We start from the raw sequence: 21,020 nt of genomic DNA, 5'->3' as shown, positions 1-21,020 counted from the left end.
TGCTAATGAAGGGCAGGAGACTATTACAGTCATTAACAAATGTGGATTAAATAAAATATGTTGGTCACAGCCCTCCACCAACTGGGCAAAATGTTGAATGGTGAAATGTGCTGGGCACTTAAAATTCATGTATCTATAGGATCTTTTTGGAAACAGTTGAAGTTGCAATTCCTGCAGTTGTTCCTGTTTGCAGGTATGAAGTTGTGTTTATAAGGAAGTGCTACTGCAATACTGAACTCTTCAGAACACAGATGGATGAAACAGAGCAAAATATTTAATAGCCAGCAGTCCCACACTGGTGCTGTAAGACACCGATGGTCACTGTCCGTGTGAACTACGGGGGAAATTGCAGCTGTTCCCACAGCAGAGTCAACAGCGGGGAGAACCAACATAATTCATCGTCCCAATAGCCCTGAAGCTGGACTATTCCGAAATGGACTGCAGCATGTGGTGGAGTGGAGGCGATGGAGTCACCGCCCCTGGAGGTGTTTGAGTAAAGGCTGGATGTGGCACTCAGTGCCATGGTCTGTTCAATGATGCAGTGTTGGTCATAGGCTGGACTCGGTGACCCCAAAGGTCTTTTCCAATTTAAGTGAGCCTGTGATTCTGTCTGCACTTTTGACACAGAAGACACCACACTCTTCTATCCAAACGGCAGCGACGAAAGCACCAGTAATATTTACCCGCTTCCAGGGAAGCGCGCAGCCATGCACGGTGTCTCAAACACTCGGAACGTGCCTGTCTGCCCTCACCACCCTCACCTCTTTCCGCCCGCCCCACAAAATGGCGGCGGCCGCGCGGCCCCGACCCTCGGCGGCGGGAGGGGCCTCACCGGCCCCGCCCCGCGCGCGCCCCCGCGGCGCGGCCCCACTCGGGAGCGCGCCCCGCCCGCCCCGCCGCCCGCGCCCGCCGCAGCGCCGCTCCCTCCCCTGCGCCCGTCCCCTCCCTGCAGCCGCCCGGCGCGGTGTGGGGAGGCGGCCGCTCCGCCCGCCGCCTCCGCCGCCCCGAGCTTCTCAGGTAGGTGCGGGTCGGGCCCGCGGGCCCCGGCCCCTGCTCCGCGCGGTGGGAGGCGGCGGGCGGGCAAGATGGTGCCGCGGCCGGCGGGGGAGGGGAGCGGAGCGGGGCTCTCCTCTCCCCCCTCCGCCCCCCCCCCCGCCGCTGAGGGTGATCCCGCGCTCTCCTCGCCCCGGGGTGCGGTGCCCGGGCCCCGCGGGGCCGCGCGAGGGGAGCTGCGCCATCGCCTCCTGCCTCGCTGTCCCCGCCCGGCCGTGCCCCGGGCCGAGGGCCGGGCCCTGTCCGTGCCCCCCGCGCGGGACGCGGGACACGCGAGGCCATCCCCGGCGCGGTGTCCCCGGCTGAGTCGGAGGGAGCTGTGCCGCCCCTTTGTCCCCTCAGCCGGCCCTTGGCCGCTCCAGGTGGGGCTGGGCCCTCCTGCTCTCCAGCCTGCGGCCGGGAATTGTTCCTTCCCTTCAGCAGCCGCAGCTCCGTGCGTGGGGCTGGTGCGTGTGCAGCGCTGTTTACTTCGAGCATATTCCCATTCGCGTGGGGCATCTGGATGTGTGTGTACAGCCCATGGATGTATTTACCGACACACATAAGTAGCGGGTGCCTTCCCTCACCTGCGCATCCAGGGGTACCTGGAGAGCCACACTGTGTCCTTTCTGTGCCTCTTTGCGTTCTGACATAACGCGTGTCGCTGCTGTGTGTTCTTGTGGACAATTACGGAGAGTTTTGTGCATAGTCTTTCGGGGGTAATTAATTAGTGAATAGTTGCGCCTTAAATTTGTGTGCAGTTCTCCCTGGATTAACAGTTATTTTGATCCATGTGGTTTTTTATTTGTGTAAAATGAAAGGGTGGGAGTGGCACTCTGTTAAAATATTTCTTAAATTATGATTTATTTCTATTCCAGTCTTCAGATGCCCCAGTTTCTCTTAGAATTTTGTGTGTGTGTTTGTACCCGTATCCCTCATATTTTAGATGCAACCTTAAATAAAAGAAGTCCATCATGTTTTTCTGTTGGCCATTGTTGAACAGATTCAACAAGTAGACTTGGTCTTTCTGCAGTCTGTCACAAGGACACTGCCGTGGCTGTGTTTGGGTGTGTGAACAGGTGTTCAGAGCCCTTTGCACTGCTGGGGTGTGGACAGGTGTCCAGAGCCTTCTGCAAGGTCCCATCACAGAGAAACACTGTGAAAATGCACGTCAGGAGGGAGATGCTTGATCCATCTCTTAAGCTTGAAAGTCCTTTTGTGTGGTAGCAGGCTAGGGAAGAGGAGAGAGAGGGTAGGTGAGAACACCCACTGAGATGAATGAGCACCTCTTACCTCTCGAGCTATTGTTCGAGACTGCAGCCCTGGGGAGAAGAGCGGGTGGGCAAGAACACCCACGGAGATGAATAAGCATCTCCAGCTCCTCAAAGCCCTTGTTCTAGGCTGCGGCAAGGACTGCTCCTTTTTATTTGGGAATAGCCCCTTGAGGTGAATGGACAATTCACAAACACTAATAATCCTTTCTTTATAAAGATCCACCTCTACCTGCTCCAACATTCATATGCTTATTTGGTTTGCCTTGAAGTTTGGTAATTGCAGAACCACAGAATAATGAGGGTGCAGTTTCTGCATACTCTCCTAAGCCAGTCTGTCTGGCCTGATGGCTGCTCGATTCTGTGCTGCTCTATTCCCAGCTCTGGGGTTTTTATCCAGCCTCCATTCCCTGTGCTGTGTTTGGGACTTGTCATGCCTGTCATCCAGATCTTTGATGTCCTCTAAGACCATCTTTTTGAGACCTTGTTGTTTTTTTTTTTTTTAAGTAACGTTACCTGGGAGTCGCGTCAGTGGCAGCCAGTGGTTAATGTGGTTTACGCTGACCTGGGACTGTCTCTGATAATGGAAATATGGACTTCTGTTACTCTGTTGCCCCCATGCCTACACACTGTTGCTTTTGCTTTCTTGTTGGATTAGTTTTCACCTGGATCAGATCCCTGCTGTTGATTTGTCCTGCTCTTGCACAACACTTAGTGTTGGCAGAAGGAGTGGGAATGTGGGAGAAGAGGAAAGGGCAAGATTGTCCTGTTCAGAAAAAGGGGCGGATTCGGAGTGGTTTCTGTTGATTACGAAACCAAACTGACATTGTGTTACTGTGACTGGAGGTGCAAAGGTAATTAAATCATTGATGCCATCTTCCTTAATTTTTGTGAAGCCTTTCAAGGTGTCCTGTTCATCATCATCGTCACATATGATCTTAATTTTGGGGTGGGAAGAAGTCAGCTGACGTCCTTGCTGATGTTCGCATCTAGTGAAACTCTGCCCTTGGATATGGCTTATTTGGTTTTTAAGGTTAGAAAGCCTAGCAATTGTTTGCCTGCTTTTGCAATCAAATAATGAGTGAACCCTTAAAGTTCAGTTTACTTGACACTTAGCCTAGTGGTGCTTGCCAACATCAACTCTTTGTGACAGCAGTTGAGCTTTGTCTGTAATACAAAGCTGGTGCTTAGGCTTTGGAGAGCTTTGTTTCTCCTGGGGTGTTTGAGTCAAAGGACTTGAACTCCCGGGGGCACAGAGACCGCACCCAGGTTGCAGCTCTGTGATGAGGAGCAGGAGGCACAGATGCTGGTGAGGGAAGGCTCCCACTCCGCCTGGCACGTCTGGGGAAGGGGAATTTGAAGGGGGTAGGTGTTTAGCTCCAAATAACTCTTAACTTCTGTCATATATGGAAATGACGCTGGGTCACCAGGAGAAGGACCATACTTGAAAGTTGCATTGCTTGGGGAACTCTTCATTTCTAAGAATAATTGAGAAATAAACTGTTTCCAAAATTACTTTGTCTCTTGATTTGCCGTCTTGTGTTGTCATGTAGTAACTCTAGCAAGTCACTGCTGTAAAAAAATTACTTCTTATATTTTGGCAGTTTTTAATATATTTTACCGGGTGTCAAATGGTGAGAAAAATCATATTATGTACCAACTGCGGAATGAGCTTCATAAGCACAGTGTGGAAAAGCTGGTTATCGAGCTTCAAAAGTAGATAAGATTTCAATTGTAGGTTCAGGTGTTACGGTGTATATTGTGCCACTGATAGAATTTCATACTCAGTATTTTTAAAATATATACATTTATGTGAGTACTTCAGGTAACGTGCATCTTTGTGAAAGCAAGCAGTTACAGCGTTTTAAAAACTGGGTAAGGCCCTGCTTTAGCAAGAGTTAATGTGTAGAAAAGGGGCTGACAATAAAAGGGACATGTGAAAAACATTTAAATTGATAGAATTAATTCTTCTCAGTGAGTGATGAAAGGATTTCTCACACATGCTGTCCTAAGAGAGAAGTACAGAATAGACACCATATTTCTGTTGTGGTCTTGAAAGGGAAAATATTCCTCTTGCTGCTGTTGCTGCTCAACCCCCCTGCAAAGCAAAGGAGCCCTGTGACGCTCCCCAGGGCTGTGGAACTCAGCATAGAATGTCCTTTATGAGGGCTCCTGAACAGAGCTGGGCCTGTGCTCTACTCCCGCAGCATTCACTGGCAGCAGTGACCTTCAGGGAGCTGTGCACAAATGATGCTTGTGACTGCTTGTGTTGTTAAGTAGCGAGTCACATACTTTGTATGTGTTGGATGATGATGAAAATGTGCTGCTACAGCCTCCCACAGCCCCATCGATACTGTGGAAACTATTGCAAGCTCAGCGGTGAAAAACCTCAGAAAAACAAGTGGGTGTTTTATGCTAACCCTCGTTAAAAGCAAAATTGTCCCTGTTGGTGTGAGGAGTTTACCCTTCCTGATATTCATCATTTGAAAAGCTGTAATATAGATGGACTTCGAGTTTTGTGCAGTTTTGCTGTAATTCAGGTGTGTTTTGGCAGAAGTCAGAGGCACTTGCTGTGTCAGTTCTGTTGTGGCCACCAGGCCACAGAAGACAGGCTGGGGTGGGTGAGAGCAGAGCAGTTGCCTGCTGCTTGTGCTGAGACTGATTATTCTGCTCAATGCAGATAATGGGTCTTGGGTCCAGTACTCAGCATAAAATAACTACTGCAAGTGCCTGTTCTGGGGGGCTTTGAACTTCTCTGCTTATTAAAGGTTTCATCTTGTCTACACTGGCAGCTAAATCATGCCCATGATAGGCAAGGTATGATGTTTGAAAGCCAAAGATGGCATCACATCACAGCTCAAGAGGATGCTTTTATGTAATGTGATTTGAGTAGCTTTGAAACTGCAATTCTGTGTAATGAACAGGTCATGAATGGGAATTACCTGCAGGAGGAAAGCCTGGAGACAGAGATGGGCCATAACAATACTGGGAGCCTTAGCAGCTGTGAGCTAGAGCTGTATGTTAAGCTGTGTTTTAGGAATACGAGGAGGAGCCATGACCATGTCCAGGCATCCCCCTGTAGCAAAGCTTTCTGGGTCCCAGCTGGATTGTCCTGTTTCTTTCTAGCAGTGGTGGAACTTCTGTGCTTTGTTGCATGAGAAGCTGCCTCTCTTTTCCCAAAGCTGGCTTATCCAGTGTCTCCTCCCTTCTCCAGCATTTGTATAGATATAAATTACCAGACACTAAAAGATCTGTATAGAAAATCCTTCTCAGTCACTTTTCAGCAAATCTTTTTCAAGTACAACTAAATTTCCTTGTTACAGTGCCTCATCTTAACTGTTTGTTGACATAGAAATATTCAGGCAGTCAGTTAAATCAGTTTAAAAACTGATTTAAGTAAACTGTTGCAAATACTTTTACAGGTTTAAATCAAGAAAGTTCTATCTTATTGGAACTTTTTGGAGGGTTTTATTCAAGAATGATTGCACACAAAGTTGTATACGTTTAGCTATACAATTTAGCTAGAGTATAATTTTTAAATTGGTATAGCTCTGCATTTTATACCAATTCTCTTTTATATTGTATAACTCCCTGCCAAGAAACCTGCTTCCACTCTACAGCTAGACTCTCTACATTCTTTTATTCCCTACTGTAATGTGAATGAAGGAAAATTATGCTGGAGATTCCACGTTAGGGTAATTAAGCTTGATTACAGATTTCCTTTTAAAACTTTTCCAAAGAAGTCTTAAAGAAGATAGAAGAGGAGCCTTGGCTACTACTTGAAATTTGCATGGTTTGATGAAAAATGGGGGGGGATGCATTAAAAAAAATCCTATTGGCAGTCTTCCACTGAGATTGGAGGTTTTGTTAAGCTTCCTCTAGAAAGAAATTTTAAACAGTTACTGATTTGTACTGTCTTTCTTCGTTCATCCATTCCAGTGATGCTGGTTGTTGCCAGATGGAAGGTAAATTATCATCAGCCAGGGCTTTTGTTTGAAGTCAGTTTTTGTCGGTGGTATTGCAGTAGACACAAAGCACACGCATATGGTGATGAAGCTCCAGCATTTGTCAGCTACAGCAGAATATTTTCACTGTCTGGGAGTTCTTTTGATGGTTCTCCCCCAGAAAGATGGATGGAAAACTCCCCCCAAATGTAATGAGGAGAAGAAACAGAGAATAAGAATATAACACAGGAGTGAGTGTGAGCCTGGTTGGTCTCATGAGAAATACCAGGAGCCCCTGCTTCTATTCAGTGCCTTCTCCCAGCTCTAGTATGTTCCTTGGATACTGGGCAAGCTCAACTCACCCTTCTTTGTGGCAGTTGAGCTGGGAGCAGTTTTTTGGGGCCAAAGCCAATATTCCTGTGTTTAAAATGAGTACTGAGACAAGAATGCTCACCACTCCAAGTGTCTGTAGTGGATCAACAAACAGCTGAACAGCCTTTCAGAGCTGCTGGGTTTTGCCCTCTGCAGCAAAAGGACATGACAGAACCCTCATGTTTGCAGTTCCATATAATGAAAAATCTCAGGTATTTTTTGTGATATTGCAGGCACTTTTCTAGTGGGGTTAAAGAAAGGTAACATTTTTTGGACTGCTAATTGTAGAAAACCTTCAGCTTCCTTTTGTGCTGCACAGAAAAGTCTGTCTGGTCTCTTGACCTGAGCTTATTTCCTTTGCCCTTTGCTAAGTGCAGGCTTGCAAACTATTCTTAGTTGTTTTGTTTGGATGTTAACAGCTGCAATAACAGTGGTTTCACTTTTGTTCTACTGTACCCCGTGCAAATCACCAGGATTGTAGCACTTGGATTATCTCTGCTAGAACATCTAATATTTAAACTGTATTACTATCATAATTTCACTATTTGACATAAACCCATATTCATATATTTGCACAAGAGTAATGCACACTGTAATGAGCCTTTGACAAGCCAGGGTAGATTGAGTGTTCCAACAGGGAATGTATCCTTTGTAATCAGGAGAAAAGAGCACGGGGATTTACTCCAGGGTAAATAGACTGTGCTGTGTGCTTTCTCTCTGGCTGGCAGGAATCATTCATAACTGACAAATAAATTCAGTAATCAATAGTAGAGTTTAAATTGTGTTGCTGTAGGTGATATTCCAGAGTGATTGTAGGGAAGAGATAATAAATCTTCCAGACCTTATCTACTTGTGAAATTTTACCATGGGAAGACACTTTTGGTGTCTTAAGTGTGGCTCTAACACATAGAAATACTCTGAAGGACCACATATTTATTGGCTTAATTTTGTCTTCAGCATGGCTAAATATTACTGTCTTAGACTTTGAGTATTTGCAGCTTATTTAAGTTGTAGAACCAGTATGGTTGAATGGAAGATGTAATTGCTTTATTTCCCAGAGTTGTTGGCAATGCCAACAATATCAACATATCTCAGTGCTGGCATTGCTGGCAGTTTGTACGTACTCTCCTAACTAGGACAGCAGAGGCATTTCTGCAATCCAGCATCTTGTACTTTGTTACAAATTCATTTCATCCCTCTGCTTTCCCAACTATGGCACCGTTGTGTTGCCCAAATGCCTTATGTGTTTATTTCTTTGACATTTACTGTGATGTGAAATAAGAAAACTGATTAGCACTTTATTCTTTTGCTGCAGTTAAGCAAAAAACCTTTAGGCTCCTATGTCTGCTATACCAAGAGAGTTATATCTTTCTTTGGTTTACAGCTGAGTCACATACTAATCTTAGAGCTAGAGCAACTAAAATTTAGATGAAATGTGGTTAGGAAGGTTATGTAGGTCTTGGTTGCTGAAATGCTGTTGTTAATTTTTTTCACTTCTTCCCTAATTATACCTATGTGAATAATACATATTTTAAACTGTCCTTTTTAAATATGTGTAAAAGTTACTGTGTAGAACCTTAAGTGAAGGCTTAATAAAACTAATTTTAAAAATAATTTACTGACATCAAGCCTGTTTACTAGAAATAGACAAAGTAGTTTGGACTAATTTATGAAACAGAGGTAGCTTTTGAAAGATTCTCTTTTGTGGAACACTGCAGAATTATGGTATATTCATACATATTTCCCTCTCCTGTTTTTGGTAGAAAATGATGCACCCTGTTGCCAGCAGTAATCCAGCTTTCTGTGGGACCGGCAAGAGCTCTTGCCTGAACGAAGACAATGTGAGGGCTGCAGATCAGTTTGACCTCTACGCCACACAGCAGAGCAAGTACAGCCACGCAGTCAGCCACAAACCCATTGCCTGCCAGAGACAAGATGCCTTGAACGACTCCCACTTGCAGACCACAAGTGGCAGGAATATAGAGACAAAAGATGAACTAAAGAAAAAGAAAAACCTCAACCGCTCCGGGAAACGTGGAAGGCCGTCAGGGACCACGAAATCAGCAGGGTACCGAACCAGCACAGGCCGACCCCTGGGGACCACCAAAGCAGCTGGATTTAAGACAAGTCCAGGCAGACCCTTGGGTACAACTAAAGCAGCAGGATACAAAGTCAGCCCAGGCAGACCTCCAGGTAGCATTAAAGCTCTATCACGGCTTGCAAATCTAAATTATACTTGTGGCAGTGCGGCTTTTCCTTACCCTATGGTGCATAACAGAGGAGTCCATGCTGCTGGTGAAACTAGCAGCAAAATCAAACAGCCTAATGAATGAAGGGAGGGAATGTGTAACTCCTTACTAATCTGCTTTATGCTGATTTTGGGCATGTTTCTTGAGTTTTCTTGTAACGTTTGCTTAAGCCTGAGCTTCTAGATTTTATTCCAATAATGCCATAACCTAGGGATGCAATTAATAACTTTTACAGAATGTTGAGAAGGCTTTAGTTTAAAAAGCTTTTAGTTTAAAGCTTCTGTTGATTTTAAATCATAATTTATAAGGAAGTCTAAAATGACACATTATGCCTTGGTGTTGATACTTAAGTAATGTCCATGTCCCAAGTTTTAAGTTCAATTTCTCATAAATCTAGATGTGTGGCTATGCATTAAATAATCAAAATAAGGAGGACAGAAATTAGCTGGCTGATGGTTCATGATGTGGCCTGGCCCACAATGAGCAACTTAACCAATTCTTACTTGGTAAGAAAAAATTGATAAACAAAGTAGCAAGCCACATTTTCCACTTCTGCAGGACTTTCTACAGACCTCAGATAGACTTAAAATAGACTTAAACAAAAAAAAAGCAACTTTTTTTTCTAAAGTGATTTCTGGTGGCTTTTATTTCTGGAGTTGTAGCATTAAGTAAATTTCAGCTAATGCTCCAAAAATATTTTGGAAGATATTAAAGAAACCTGAGTATTTGTACAGTGTGTTACAGCTTCACAGCGCCTTACAAAGCAAAACAAATTACTTTGCCTTTAGGTGAGAGCTGTTCTTTTAGTTACACTGCTACAGGATTCTACTAGGTTATTTTGAAATGCCTAATAGTACATATACCAAACCACAAATAATTCTCTGAAATTTGAAATACTTTATAAGAAATAAAGTACTGTTCATTCTAGTTAGGCACTTGATTAATAATTAACAGTATGTTCTTAAATCTGTAAATAGCTATTTACCCTGGCTTTTGCCTTTCAAATCTGTGCTTAGATGGTGACAGTTTAATAGCTTTTAAAGTAATAATCTATAATGTTTACAAATTAAACTTTTTAAATAGACACTGTTGCCAAATTTTTAGACTCAGTTTTGCCAGATATTCCTGGAAATAGTTATTTCATTGTTACTCATTTATACTATATTTAAGTTATGGAAGCTTATATATCTACCAAAGGACACCATTTTCATGATTTATAAAAGCAAACTGTATAGCTGATGCAAACAGGATGCAGTTTACTGCACTGCTAGATCCCAGATACAGAGTAATTTATCTATGCATGCAAGCCAGAAAAAAATGTTGGTTAACTATAAATACTTTTCTTGACTCAAATTAAAACCTCCCCTCCTCCCGAAAGAAATGTTCCATTTTTCAACTGGGTGTGTGTAATTTTTTTTTTTTTAAGTGTGGGAGAATGTGTGAGTGTGAGTGTGTAAAATACTTTCATTCAGACTTCAAAAGAAAAAACAACCAGTCCTCAGTGTTGCATATTGTTTGTTCTAAATTAATTTTACTGAAACTAAAACTTTTTTTTTTAACTTGGAAGAAAGTTTACATCTAAGTCATTTCACATATAAAATGACTTTATGATAAATTTGCAGCTTGAAATACCTGGGGAGGGGGAATATGTAGAATTTGCAGATTTGGGAAAGAATAAAATTTGGGTTAATTGAGCCTGTGCTGAATGGGTTATGATGATGGTCATTTTTGTTAACATAAATGCTATTCTGGCCTGCTGTCATTTTGACTAGACCTCTTGATTTCAGTGATGACAACTTAAGAAACAGATGTCATGTTTCATACCTTTTTTATCAGGAAAAAAGCAGCAAGCCTTCAGGTGTTCCAGTGATGCCTAACACATATTGAGCTGGACTTTTGCTGTACTTTACAATAGGTGTGTTGAATTGTTTTGGGGGAGCTGTGTATGCACTGGCAACTAAGACAATGAACCTCAACTTATACTGGATGGCTCCTTAGTCGATAGATGAACTAATGGCAGCTAAATTGCTACTAAGGAATAGTTTCTTCATGCTGAAGCTCTGAAATCCAGTTGTACGTTCTGTTCCTCAACAAACTCACAAGTCTGAAATTTAGCAGTCTCTCTCAGAAGATATAACTTCTGACACCTGCAAAATGCTAACGTGAGTTCATTCACCCTCAGGATCTGTGTTGTATTGGCTGTTTTTAATCAGATAATTTTTCAACAAAAGACTGCTTTAAGTTCTTTCCTGAACTCAGCTGGGCAAGCAGTCATCTTCAGCTGAATGTATAACTGCAGGAGTGTCACACCTCTCTGGCAAGGAACGTGTTGCATGTCACCACTGTACCTTGGAGAAACTCCACTCCTTACCTCCTCCTGTTGATCCTGTTTGCTCCTGTCCGTTCCTCACTTGTGCATCCACTCAATGGTGCTTTGCTGTGTGTCAGGAGATAATGCAGATGTATTGCTGTTCTGCTAGTATAATTTGTATTCAAGTATGCTGATGAAATAATGAAATCACCTAAGCAATTTCTGTTCATTACAGTGTTTATTAATTATATCAGATTAAATATAATCCCAGTAAAAACTAATTAATGTTGTCAGTTGTGAAGTGATGAGCATCAAATAGAAAAGTGTTCGGAGAGCCTGCAGTGTGCTGTTTGGCACCCTGGATTTAGGAAGGAGACCAGAAATGCATTGCTGGCGTCTCCTAAATCTGCTTTATTTTATATCTGACTAGAGTTTACTGGTGCCATGTGGGGGGACAAAAAAAAGAGGAGATTCAAAGTGACTAGAAAATGGAATTTTCAAATACTTCTGTTCTTCCTATATATAGTCTGCAGAATACATTGTGCTTTTTTCAACACTTTTCTTTCCATGAAAAACACTGAAACAGCATGTTAATACCTAAACTTTATTAGTACCAATGGGAAAACTGGCATTTTCCCCCCATAGTATGAAAACATTACTTGTAAGGTAAATTGCTTATTTTATATTATATATCATAATTCAGCTATATCACTGTTGTGTGTTAACACTGTTCAGAAGACTGACATGTCGAGTTTAGGTTTTAATAATTTCTTTTAGTTATCAAGTTTCTAGTGTCTTATTTATACATAAATGAAATGTATTAGCTTGCTATTATTCCTTAATGATGCTATAAAGTTCACTGTTTAAGATACATATAGTAACTACTATTCATTTTCTGATTAAATTTACTTAAACTTTAAAACCAAATAATTTTGCTACTATAAAGTCTTGCACTGGACAGATTCAAGATGCTAGCACCATATTTTGGCAGAAAAAAAATCAGATACCATCAGAAGCAGCTGACTTTGATATCAAAGATGGTATTTTTAAAATCAGCACTTAGCTTTGTCATTAAGGCAATGTTCTTTATATCTTGGATTTAGTTTAAAGTAATCAAATTAACTAGAGCCATTAAAGATCTCTCTTCTGAATGAGTATATCTTCATTTCATCTGAAGGATCTTAATGTTTAGTCAGGACAAAGCCAAGCCTTGTCAGTGAAAAGTGATGTATCTGTGAAGAGAATTACCTGGAACTACGATACACTGAGTAATTCAGATGAGAATTTAACTCCCTCCCCCATTTTGAAGAGCTTTAAAAGGCAGAGCAATGTGAAGTCATTTGTGCAATGGTTTCATTATCTGTGACTCTGCTGTTCTTTGTTATATGTAGTATAATACTTCATGATACCCTTAGAGTTGACAGTTAAAACAGCTGATAACAATCATAAATACTTGGAACTGCAAACTTCATTTCTGATTACAAAAAGTTTATTCTTCTCTATTTTAATGCATATATTTTAACCCGCTAAATATATTTATGACATTAGTAGAGACTAGATCTTTCTCCTTGTGACTTTTTTTCAAAATAGAAGAATCTGTATTCTGAAATTTGAACCACTTTCTGTTCCTTCTGTCTTTTCATCATTTGCTTTTCCACAGGTTTACTTTGTGGGTAACAGTAATCTGTTAAATAACTAGTATCAGCACCCTGTTCTCTGCTGTAAAAAGCCTGATTAGATACTGTGTATGTTTTTATGTCCATGAACTTGAGCTACTCGTGTGCAATTATGTGTATGGGAATGGAGTAGTGTTCATGATCTGTACTTACATCATCATATGGATGTATATTTATTAATAAAGTTAATACTTTAAAACCTAACCATTTTTCCCTGTTGGTTTTGTTTTTTTTTTTTAATATCTTTTAAATTCTGACTGAAGATGCCGGTTGACAACATTGCCTGCTTATTACAGGCACATTACATATGTTTGCATTAGGGCAAAAAGACTCTTGAGTTACAAGGTGTCAGGATGTAGAGGAATCTTGCTTATTTTTTAATTAATTAAAAACAGTGTGACAGTAACTTAATTGTTCTTGTCCTTTCACTCAAATAGGAGAAAAAAGGGGAGGAAAGGAGCTATAACCCTGTATGGATAAATAGTCAACTGCTAACTATTTCCTCTGTTGCATATGGAAATCAATTTGAAAGTACTCATAAATAAAGTTTTCATGGAATGGTGGTCATAATTCATTAGTCTGTGATGAATAAGATGTATTTATCCTTGTATTCCAGGAATATTCCAATTTATCTGTGTTGGTAAGATGTACTCTGCCACTCAGCACTTTTTTTCTCTTTACTAAAGTTTTTCAGTAATTTTGGGGAAGAACAGGAATCCCACCAGAAGCTGCAGTCCAGACTTCCAGGCCTGCATCCTCTGCTTGCTCTCCAGCACCCTTTTTCTTTTCCATGAACTTTCAAAGGCTTTGAATACATCTGGAGTTGGAACATTCCTAATACCAGTTGCTGTTACTTTGCAGACTTTTTGAATTTACCTGATAAGGACATTTGATATGTTGGTTGGGTTGGTTGGTTGGCTTTTTGGGTTTTTTTTTTTTGGTTGGCTATTCTGATAGTTCTAAATACTTGTCTTTCAAGGTTACTGGATATGTTCAGAGAGTTTGCTACATGCTGGTCTAAAAATATCAGTTCCTGGACATGATTACATGAGCAACATGTATTATTTTATTTGTTGTGAGGAAACCTTAAGTATTCGATATGACATCAGTCACAAATAGTAGCAAACAAGAATCCAGCCTTTTCAGGTGTGTTGGAAGTTGCTTGACTGCTTCCAGTGGCTCTGTGTTCTCTGCCATGGAATGAATGGAAGGATGAAGCTGCAGGGAGTCTGTTCCTCAGTGCACAGCAGGTATGTGCAGCCAGGTGTGGTTTCTGATGACAGGACCAGTTCAGAATTTATTCATGCTGGTAGACCAGCACTGCTGGGGTATCAGCTATGCAAACTGCACATCTTCAAGGGGTCTTTAAAAGGGTTCTTCCTTTTCATAACCTCAGTTACATGTATGGTGAGACAGCAGGGCTTGTTTTGGGGCTGGACTGGCACTTTTATGTTTCTGCATTTCCTTGATGTGAGCTCTTTTAAGCAGCACAAAGAGTGAATTAGTCCTGTTGTACCTGTTAAACATGGATTACTTACAGTCACCGTAAAAAAACTGTGTTATTTTGATTTGTGTTATGGCAGGAAGGATATTATGTTAAGATTAAATTCACAGATAAATCGTTTTCAAATTGAAAATGCTGTTTTAACTAAAACATAAGGAGAAGGGGGAATGGGGCAGCTTGTTCTTTGCTAGTCTGCACCAGTTTGGATTCCCTTTGTGCTTTTGCTTTCAGGCTTGCTCTGTATTAGCTAATCTAATTAAATATTTTCCCTCTATGTGCAAACCTCATGTTTTCTATTTTTAAAATATTATGTCCTCATTATTAGTGCTTATGCAAATTGGACTTTGAAAGAAAAAGCTTCAAGCGAGAAAATGTGTGCTGTAAGGAATAACACAGTTGGAGAAGTACACCTGAGTAAAAACAAAGCATCAAATCCCATTTCTGTAATAAATGACCCCATCTTCATTTTTACACATGTACTTGATTTTTCCTGCCCTTTTCCAGTGTGTTCGTGCTCCCATAGGTCATAACTATCAGTTTTTGACAGATGCAGAGTTTTGGCAAAATGTCATTTTGCACTGCTGGCGGTTTTAAGGAAGCGTGTTTAAAAAGATATCAGCACTTGAAGTAATGTGTTCATTTTCAAATGTGTTCACTTTCAAACTGCCCCAAATAGTCTGAAGGCTTCACTATTAAACTGAAATAAAGTAAAAACTAATTCTGCAACAGGAAAAATACAATTTCCTAAAAAGGCATATGGTAGTATTTATCTAGCCTTTCTCCTTGGGAGCTTTAGTTGATAAGCTGCTGGACAACACGTCTACTTTTTAGTTTTAAAAATATGCCTTTAGTTTGCCGTGTTTTACCCTTACCCCAGCCTGCTGTAGGTTAAGGAACAGTTTGTGTGCAAACAACTCCCAAACGGGCCCGTTCTTCCCTAACGAGGGAGTAGGCAAATCTTTCTGTGAGGAAACGTGAGGCTGTGAGGAAATGCTGGGGCTGCAAGCGGCTTGTGAACAGCCTTTGGGATGTTACAGCTCACTCACTGCTCAGTCACAGCAGCCTGCCGAGGCCAGGGGATGGCACTTGCAAGAATCTCCAACCTGAGCTCATTTAAATCAACACTGAACCGCCTCCAGCAGCGGCCCCGGGCAGCGGCTGCGGTCACACCGTGCGGGCTCAGCCCTGCAAAGCGGGGTCCCAGACGGATGGTTTGGATTGGAAGAGACCTTGAACAACTTGGCCCATGCCCCTGCCATGGCAGGGACACCTTGCACTATCCCAGCTTGCTCCAAACCCCATCCAAACTGGGCTGGAACACTTCCAGGGCTGGGGCTTCTCTGGGCAACCAGGGCCTCAACACCCTCACAGTAATTTTTATCTTAAAATAATTTTAATAAAGAATTTTTTTCCTACTATCTGATCTAAACCATTCTCCCTTGTCATGTCACAACATACACTTGTGTTGTCCTATCCTTCCTGTAAATTCCCTTCAGGTTCTGGGAGGCCGTAGTTAAGTCACCAGGCTGAACACTCCCAATTCGGGCTTCAGCGAGGCCGCGAGAAAACTCGGTTAAACCCGCCCTCTTTGTACCTAACACGGCCAGGGCTCAGCCCCGCTCCCCAGCACCACCCTCAGCCCTTCAGGGCTCTTCCCACGGAAATACGGAGGGCAGCGGAACTGGAAGTGTCCCGGGGATCCGGCGGAAGCGCTCGTTGTCCGGGGAGACGCGGTGGCGGCTCCCGGGGCCGGGGATGTGGGTGAGCGTGTGGCGGCTGCTGCTGGCGCTGGCCTGGCTCGGTGCGACCCTTCCCGCAGGTGCGGCCAGGGGGCTCTGGGNAGTCCCCGGCGCGCAGCCCGACGCCGGGCTCCATGCCCCTGCCCGCCAGCGGGACCGCGGCGTCGCTCCGCGCGGCGAGGAGACCGGCGGTGAGCGGCACCATCGCCAGGCCGGCGAGGCGGGCCGGCGCGGCAGATGGGTGGCTTCTTCCGCCGCCCCCTTCCTGCCTGCCTTCTCCTCCTCCCCTCCGCCGCCCCCCGCCTCCTCCGTTGCCTCCTCCCCCGGTGGTGGGGCCGCCGTCGCCGCCTCCACCTCCCCCTCGGCTGCCTCCCTTCTCCCGGCACTCTCCCAGACCCGCGCCCGTGTCCGCTCCTGCTACGGCTTCCCGGGACTCGCCATGAGCGGCGGTTCCGGTCGCTTACCGCCGCCCGCCGCCCTCTGCCCGCCGCCGCCCCTCCACGGGCCGAGCTTGCCGGAGGCGGGAGCGCGGAGCCAGGGCCGGGGCAGCCCCGCCGGGCACGGCGCACCCCGCGGCGTCCCGGGCACCAGAGCCCCGCCACCAGGTGAGCGGGAGAGGGGCCCCGGGGGACTGGGAGCGGGTCCGGGCGTCCCACCCCCGGTTGGCAGCGCAGCCGGGCCGCAGGGCCGCGGAGTTGCCCTCCGCAGCGCCCGGGGTCCGTTCCCGAGTGGGGGCCACAGGCGGGACGGGACAGGAGGGAGGGCAAACTCCCGCTGTTCTGAGCACGGGGAGGCGAATCGCCGGCGGCGGCTGGCGGCAGGCCATGTGTCGCCCGGACGGCAGCGAAGTGCTCGGGGCCGCCTTTGAGCCGGTGCCCGGCGCGGCGATGGCTCTTTCCCCGACGGTCGGTCGGTCGGGATGCGGCGGAGCGAAGCGCGGGCGGCGCGGAGCTGACCCCTCTCTCCGTCCCTGTCTCTCCCTCAGGGGCGGCGGCGGAGCGGAGCGCGGGCGGCCCCGAGCCGGTGCGGTACCGCACGGCCGAGATGGCGGACGCGATGCTGGGCAGCGGGGCCCTGGCCGAGCAGCCCGTGCTGCTGTCGGCGGTGCCGGCCGAGGCGAGCGGCGGCCCGGCGGAGGTTTGCGATGGGGCAGCCGCGGGCGATGCGTGCGGGCCGGCGGGGAGCGACCCCGCGGCCGCCCAGGCCCGGGAGCAGCCCGTGCTGGAGGCCGTGCTGCCCGCGCCCGCTGAGGAGCAGAACGGCACCGACGGCGCCAAGGCTCCCAAGGTGAATTGCGAGGAGAGGAACACGACGGGCATCGAGCGCTTCACGCTGCAGATCCTGAATGTGACCCAGGTACGCGGGTGGCCCGCTCACTGCCCGCTGCTGGTGTGAAGGCCTGAGGGTGCTGGAAGATGCCCCGTCAGCTTATTGCTTTCGGTGCTTGACTTAGTGAATTTCCTTGTGTAACGTGCTCAGTAATACCGAAGAACATATATGACTGGGCAAGGAGGCTTTTTGCACCATTCTGAGCAGAAAAAAAAGGAGTTAGGGCTCGCTTCATGTGCCTGTGTGTGTTATCTCTGTGCCTGCAGGGTACTGCGAGCTTGCTCTGTGTTCTGGTGTTTCTCTTGGAAATCATTAATGGCAGTTAGTGCCAGCTCATTTCTTGTAACAGTTATGTGTATATATATTTTTAAGTAATAAAACTTTTAAAACAACTTTGAAAAAAGGTTATATACAATTCTCCACCTGATTTAAAAGGTGCAGCTGCTTGATCAGTATTGCCAAGTATTTAATTGATTGCTGGATGTTGCATCCCTGCACAGAATTTAACTCTGTTAAATATGTAATTGTTCATGTCTGTTCTTATGCTTTCTCCAAGGACCTGATGGAGTTCCTGAATCCAAACAGCAGTGACTGTACCCTGGTCCTGTTCTACACACCGTGGTGCCGCTTTTCTGCCAGCCTGGCACCTCATTTTAACTCTTTGCCCCGAGCATTTCCCACTCTTCGCTTCCTGGCACTGGATGCATCCCAGCACAGCAGGTAACTCACATTCCCTATGCTCTAGCTGCAATTTATTCCTGTTAGTTTTGAGTTTTAAAAACAGGAGTGACTTTTTTTCCTACATAAAAAAGACAACTTTATTTTGTGAAACTAACACTTTTAGTATTGTGCCTGTCTTTATTTCTTCCTCCAGAAGATTTAATTTCCTTCATGCTTTGTTTTTTTCTTTCTGTAGCTTATCAACTAGATTTGGAACTGTGGCTGTACCAAATATCCTCCTTTTCCAAGGTGCTAAACCTATGGCTAGATTTAATCATACAGAGAGAACACTGGAAACCCTGAAAGACTTCATCTTTAACCAGACAGGTGTGTAAATCAGCCCTGGTTTGTCAGTGGGAAGCACAGGCTGGCTTTAAGGTCCGAATTGGGCTCTCCTGTCCCTGTGTATGTTCTTTAAAATGAATGTCCCTAAGAGGACCCAGCAGAGGTTCACTTAATCAGCTGTTGCCATGAGCTGGATTTCAGCCTGTGCTGAGAGCAGAAACTCAGCCCCTTGGGCTGCTGGCACAGAGCAGGTGGAACAGTGGGGTTTAGCTGGAGAGGCTGCCAGAAGGATGGAGCACATCTTTCTGCCCAAAGATTTAATTAAGAATTAAATAAATAAAACTCTCTTTGCTACCCAGCTAGCTCTCTTCTAATCCACATTGAAGTGCTGTGTGGATCTGCATTTCCAGAAATGAACAAAAATGAGATTCCTGAAAATCACTTTAAATTAAATTTCCATGCGCTGAAAAACCCCCACAACTTAGCCAAGGCTGTGCTATGGGAGGACAGAACAAGTCTTCTGTTATGCAAATACACATAAAAATCACTAAGTTTTTATATAAGTAAATTATATCCTGGGTATATGTTAATACACAGGGGCCATCTCACCAAAATTTTAAGTCTGCCTGTGTTTAAGCCTTAGTTTGAGAGCAGGAACAAAGCTCCAGATAGAACCAGCTTCTTTGTATTTAGCGATTATGATGTTGACCAAGTGCTTTATTTTTTAGGGATAGAAGCTAAAAGCAATGTGGCTGTGACAGAGGAGGACTGGGAAGGGCCCCTGCCCAGTGTTCTGACAAAAGGCATAGACTGGCTGCTCCTGTTCTCTGTGCTTTTCCTGGCTGGCTTTGTCATGTACGCCACCATTCGCACCGAGAGCATCCGGTGGCTCATCCCGGGACAAGAGCACGAACATCAGGAATAACCTCACATGTTCCAACAGGAACAAAATTTTCCAGTTATTGGTAAAGTGGGAATTTCTATGGACTGGAAGTACCTAAGAATGAACTGTTGAATTTGTTGGTTGTAATTTATAATAATGACTAAAAATTTGCTTTATTTATCAACTACTGAATCTGTAAGGGGCACATTTGTGGTGATTACAGGTATAAGTGAACAAGTATGAAAAAACATGAACTAAAGTATTTATTAAGCTGCTCTGATTGACCTTTTTTTAATGGACTCTTATGTAATTAGAGGTACAGTTCTAATTTGTAGATCAGGGAAGATTTTTGCAGCACATGTGTGTGGAACTGCAAGGAAAAAGGGTGGTGAAAGGAGGTGTTGGTACATTAGTTTGACTGTCCATAAAATGAACTATGAAGATGTTTTAAATTATTTTTCACTCCCTTGGAGGTGACTGTTCCCACCTCTGGCACTGGGGTTCAGTGCTGGTCTTCTCGTTCACTTTGCTCTGAGTTTTGATTTAGTAGCAGTTTTTTATGAGATTTAGAGTTACTTCCCAAGCTCACCTCACTATTTCTGTGTATGTATACAACTTATTTACCACACTTCTGTTGGATGGAATTGTATTGATTGTCCTTTTTAAAAAAATAAATCGGGTTTTTAGTGTAACCTTTTAAGTCGCTTTCTTTCAGAAGGAAAAACATGCAATTTCTGAACTTCAACTGACCTGCTCAAATTATGAAGATCAGTCTTGATGCTTATTTAAATTTCTAGTACCATGTTTGCTAGTTTCACACTCTCCACTTGAGGCTACATAAAGAATTTATGGGGTTTTTTTAGTTATGATTAATATGGAGGGCTTTGGATAAGGTATGGACTGGTATGTTGGGTGGGGTTTGGATTATGTGACTGCACCGTATTTATTATGGGGGAGGCTTGCCAGAGTACCGTGATAGGGTGCTTTAGAGAGCAAATTAAACTAAGATACAGCAAAGAGTCTTAAGACATATGTTTGACAGCTCCTATCTGTAAATGTAATTCTTCATGTATTTCTCTGCTGTCTCTGTCTTTTCGTCTGGAAAACAGAGAACATGTATATCTGTGTCCAAAAAGGAAACCCCACTGGTAAAACTTTGGTGTGACTGAAGATAAAACTAGGATGGATGTTATTAATAAAGATTGTAATGATAAATTGGAGCATTCTTGCCTCTGACATCTGGGTTGTTTGAGAGGCCCAGGGTTGGATTGTCCCCAGTGCTTATGTCCGCACTGCTAAAGAAACAGAGATGTATTTACAAACAGAACGGGGCTGTTTCGGTGCGGTCCTCTGGGGTGGAAATGACTCTTGTCTGCTCCCTGGAGACAGAATCCACCAGCGGCCGCGGCCCGCAGCTCAGCTCGGCCGTTCTCCTCCCGGGTAGGTGTCACAAATCATGGAATCATCAAGGTTAGAACAGACCTTTTAGAGCGTCCAGTCCAGCCCTGCACCAGCACCGCCACTGTAACCCCTAACCCGCCTCACCCAGCGCCAGATCCGGGCGCCTCTTACACCCCTCCAGGGATGGTGACTGCAGCACCTCCCTGGGCAGCGGTGCAGTGCCTGACCACCCGGACAGTAAAAAGGTTTTTCCTAAAATCTCTTCTGAATCCTCCAATCTCAGCTTTACGCCAGTTGTGATCCT

The 21,020-nt window shown here is 44.5% G+C and overlaps 2 protein-coding genes across 4 annotated transcripts; both read left to right on the top strand.

Annotated features, from left to right (window-relative positions):
* The first annotated feature begins 896 nt into the window (after positions 1-896).
* On the top strand, positions 897-13,059 carry C13H5orf24 (chromosome 13 C5orf24 homolog). 3 transcript variants are annotated; one of them, XM_033517653.1, is made up of 3 exons: positions 897-1,017; positions 8,383-8,812; positions 10,784-13,059. In XM_033517653.1, the coding sequence occupies exons 2-3, from the start codon at positions 8,386-8,388 to the stop codon at positions 10,864-10,866; spliced, it is 510 nt and encodes a 169-aa protein (XP_033373544.1). In that variant the 5' UTR covers positions 897-1,017; positions 8,383-8,385; the 3' UTR covers positions 10,867-13,059. The 3 variants fall into 3 exon arrangements, with proteins under 3 accessions (XP_033373544.1, XP_015497509.1, XP_015497508.1); XM_015642023.3 differs by having other exon boundaries at positions 10,705-13,059; XM_015642022.3 differs by having other exon boundaries at positions 8,383-13,059.
* A 2,832-nt stretch (positions 13,060-15,891) lies between these two features.
* TXNDC15 (thioredoxin domain containing 15) lies at positions 15,892-20,535 on the top strand. The gene is made up of 5 exons (XM_015642025.2): positions 15,892-16,178; positions 17,084-17,454; positions 17,984-18,147; positions 18,344-18,474; positions 19,161-20,535. Exons 1-5 carry the CDS (start codon positions 16,115-16,117, stop codon positions 19,355-19,357), a joined length of 927 nt encoding a protein of 308 aa, XP_015497511.1. The 5' UTR covers positions 15,892-16,114; the 3' UTR covers positions 19,358-20,535.
* The last annotated feature ends 485 nt before the right edge of the window (positions 20,536-21,020 follow it).

Source organism: Parus major, chromosome 13 (assembly GCF_001522545.3).
Source record: "Parus major isolate Abel chromosome 13, Parus_major1.1, whole genome shotgun sequence".
In the NCBI taxonomy this organism is placed as follows: Eukaryota; Metazoa; Chordata; class Aves; order Passeriformes; family Paridae; genus Parus; species Parus major.
Note: the sequence above shows the minus strand (reverse complement) of the source record. Positions and strands in the feature narration are given on the sequence as shown.

Coding starts and splice junctions, on each gene's coding strand:
- C13H5orf24 (XM_015642022.3), top strand. CDS start 8,386: ATGATGCACCCTGTTGCCAGCAGTAATCCAGCTTTCTGTGGGACCGGC.
- TXNDC15 (XM_015642025.2), top strand. CDS start 16,115: ATGTGGGTGAGCGTGTGGCGGCTGCTGCTGGCGCTGGCCTGGCTCGGT. Junction 16,179..17,083: donor CGGTGCGACCCTTCCCGCAG/GTGCGGCCAGGG, acceptor TCTCTCCCTCAG/GGGCGGCGGCGGAGCGGAGC. Junction 18,148..18,343: donor GATGCATCCCAGCACAGCAG/GTAACTCACATT, acceptor TTCTTTCTGTAG/CTTATCAACTAGATTTGGAA.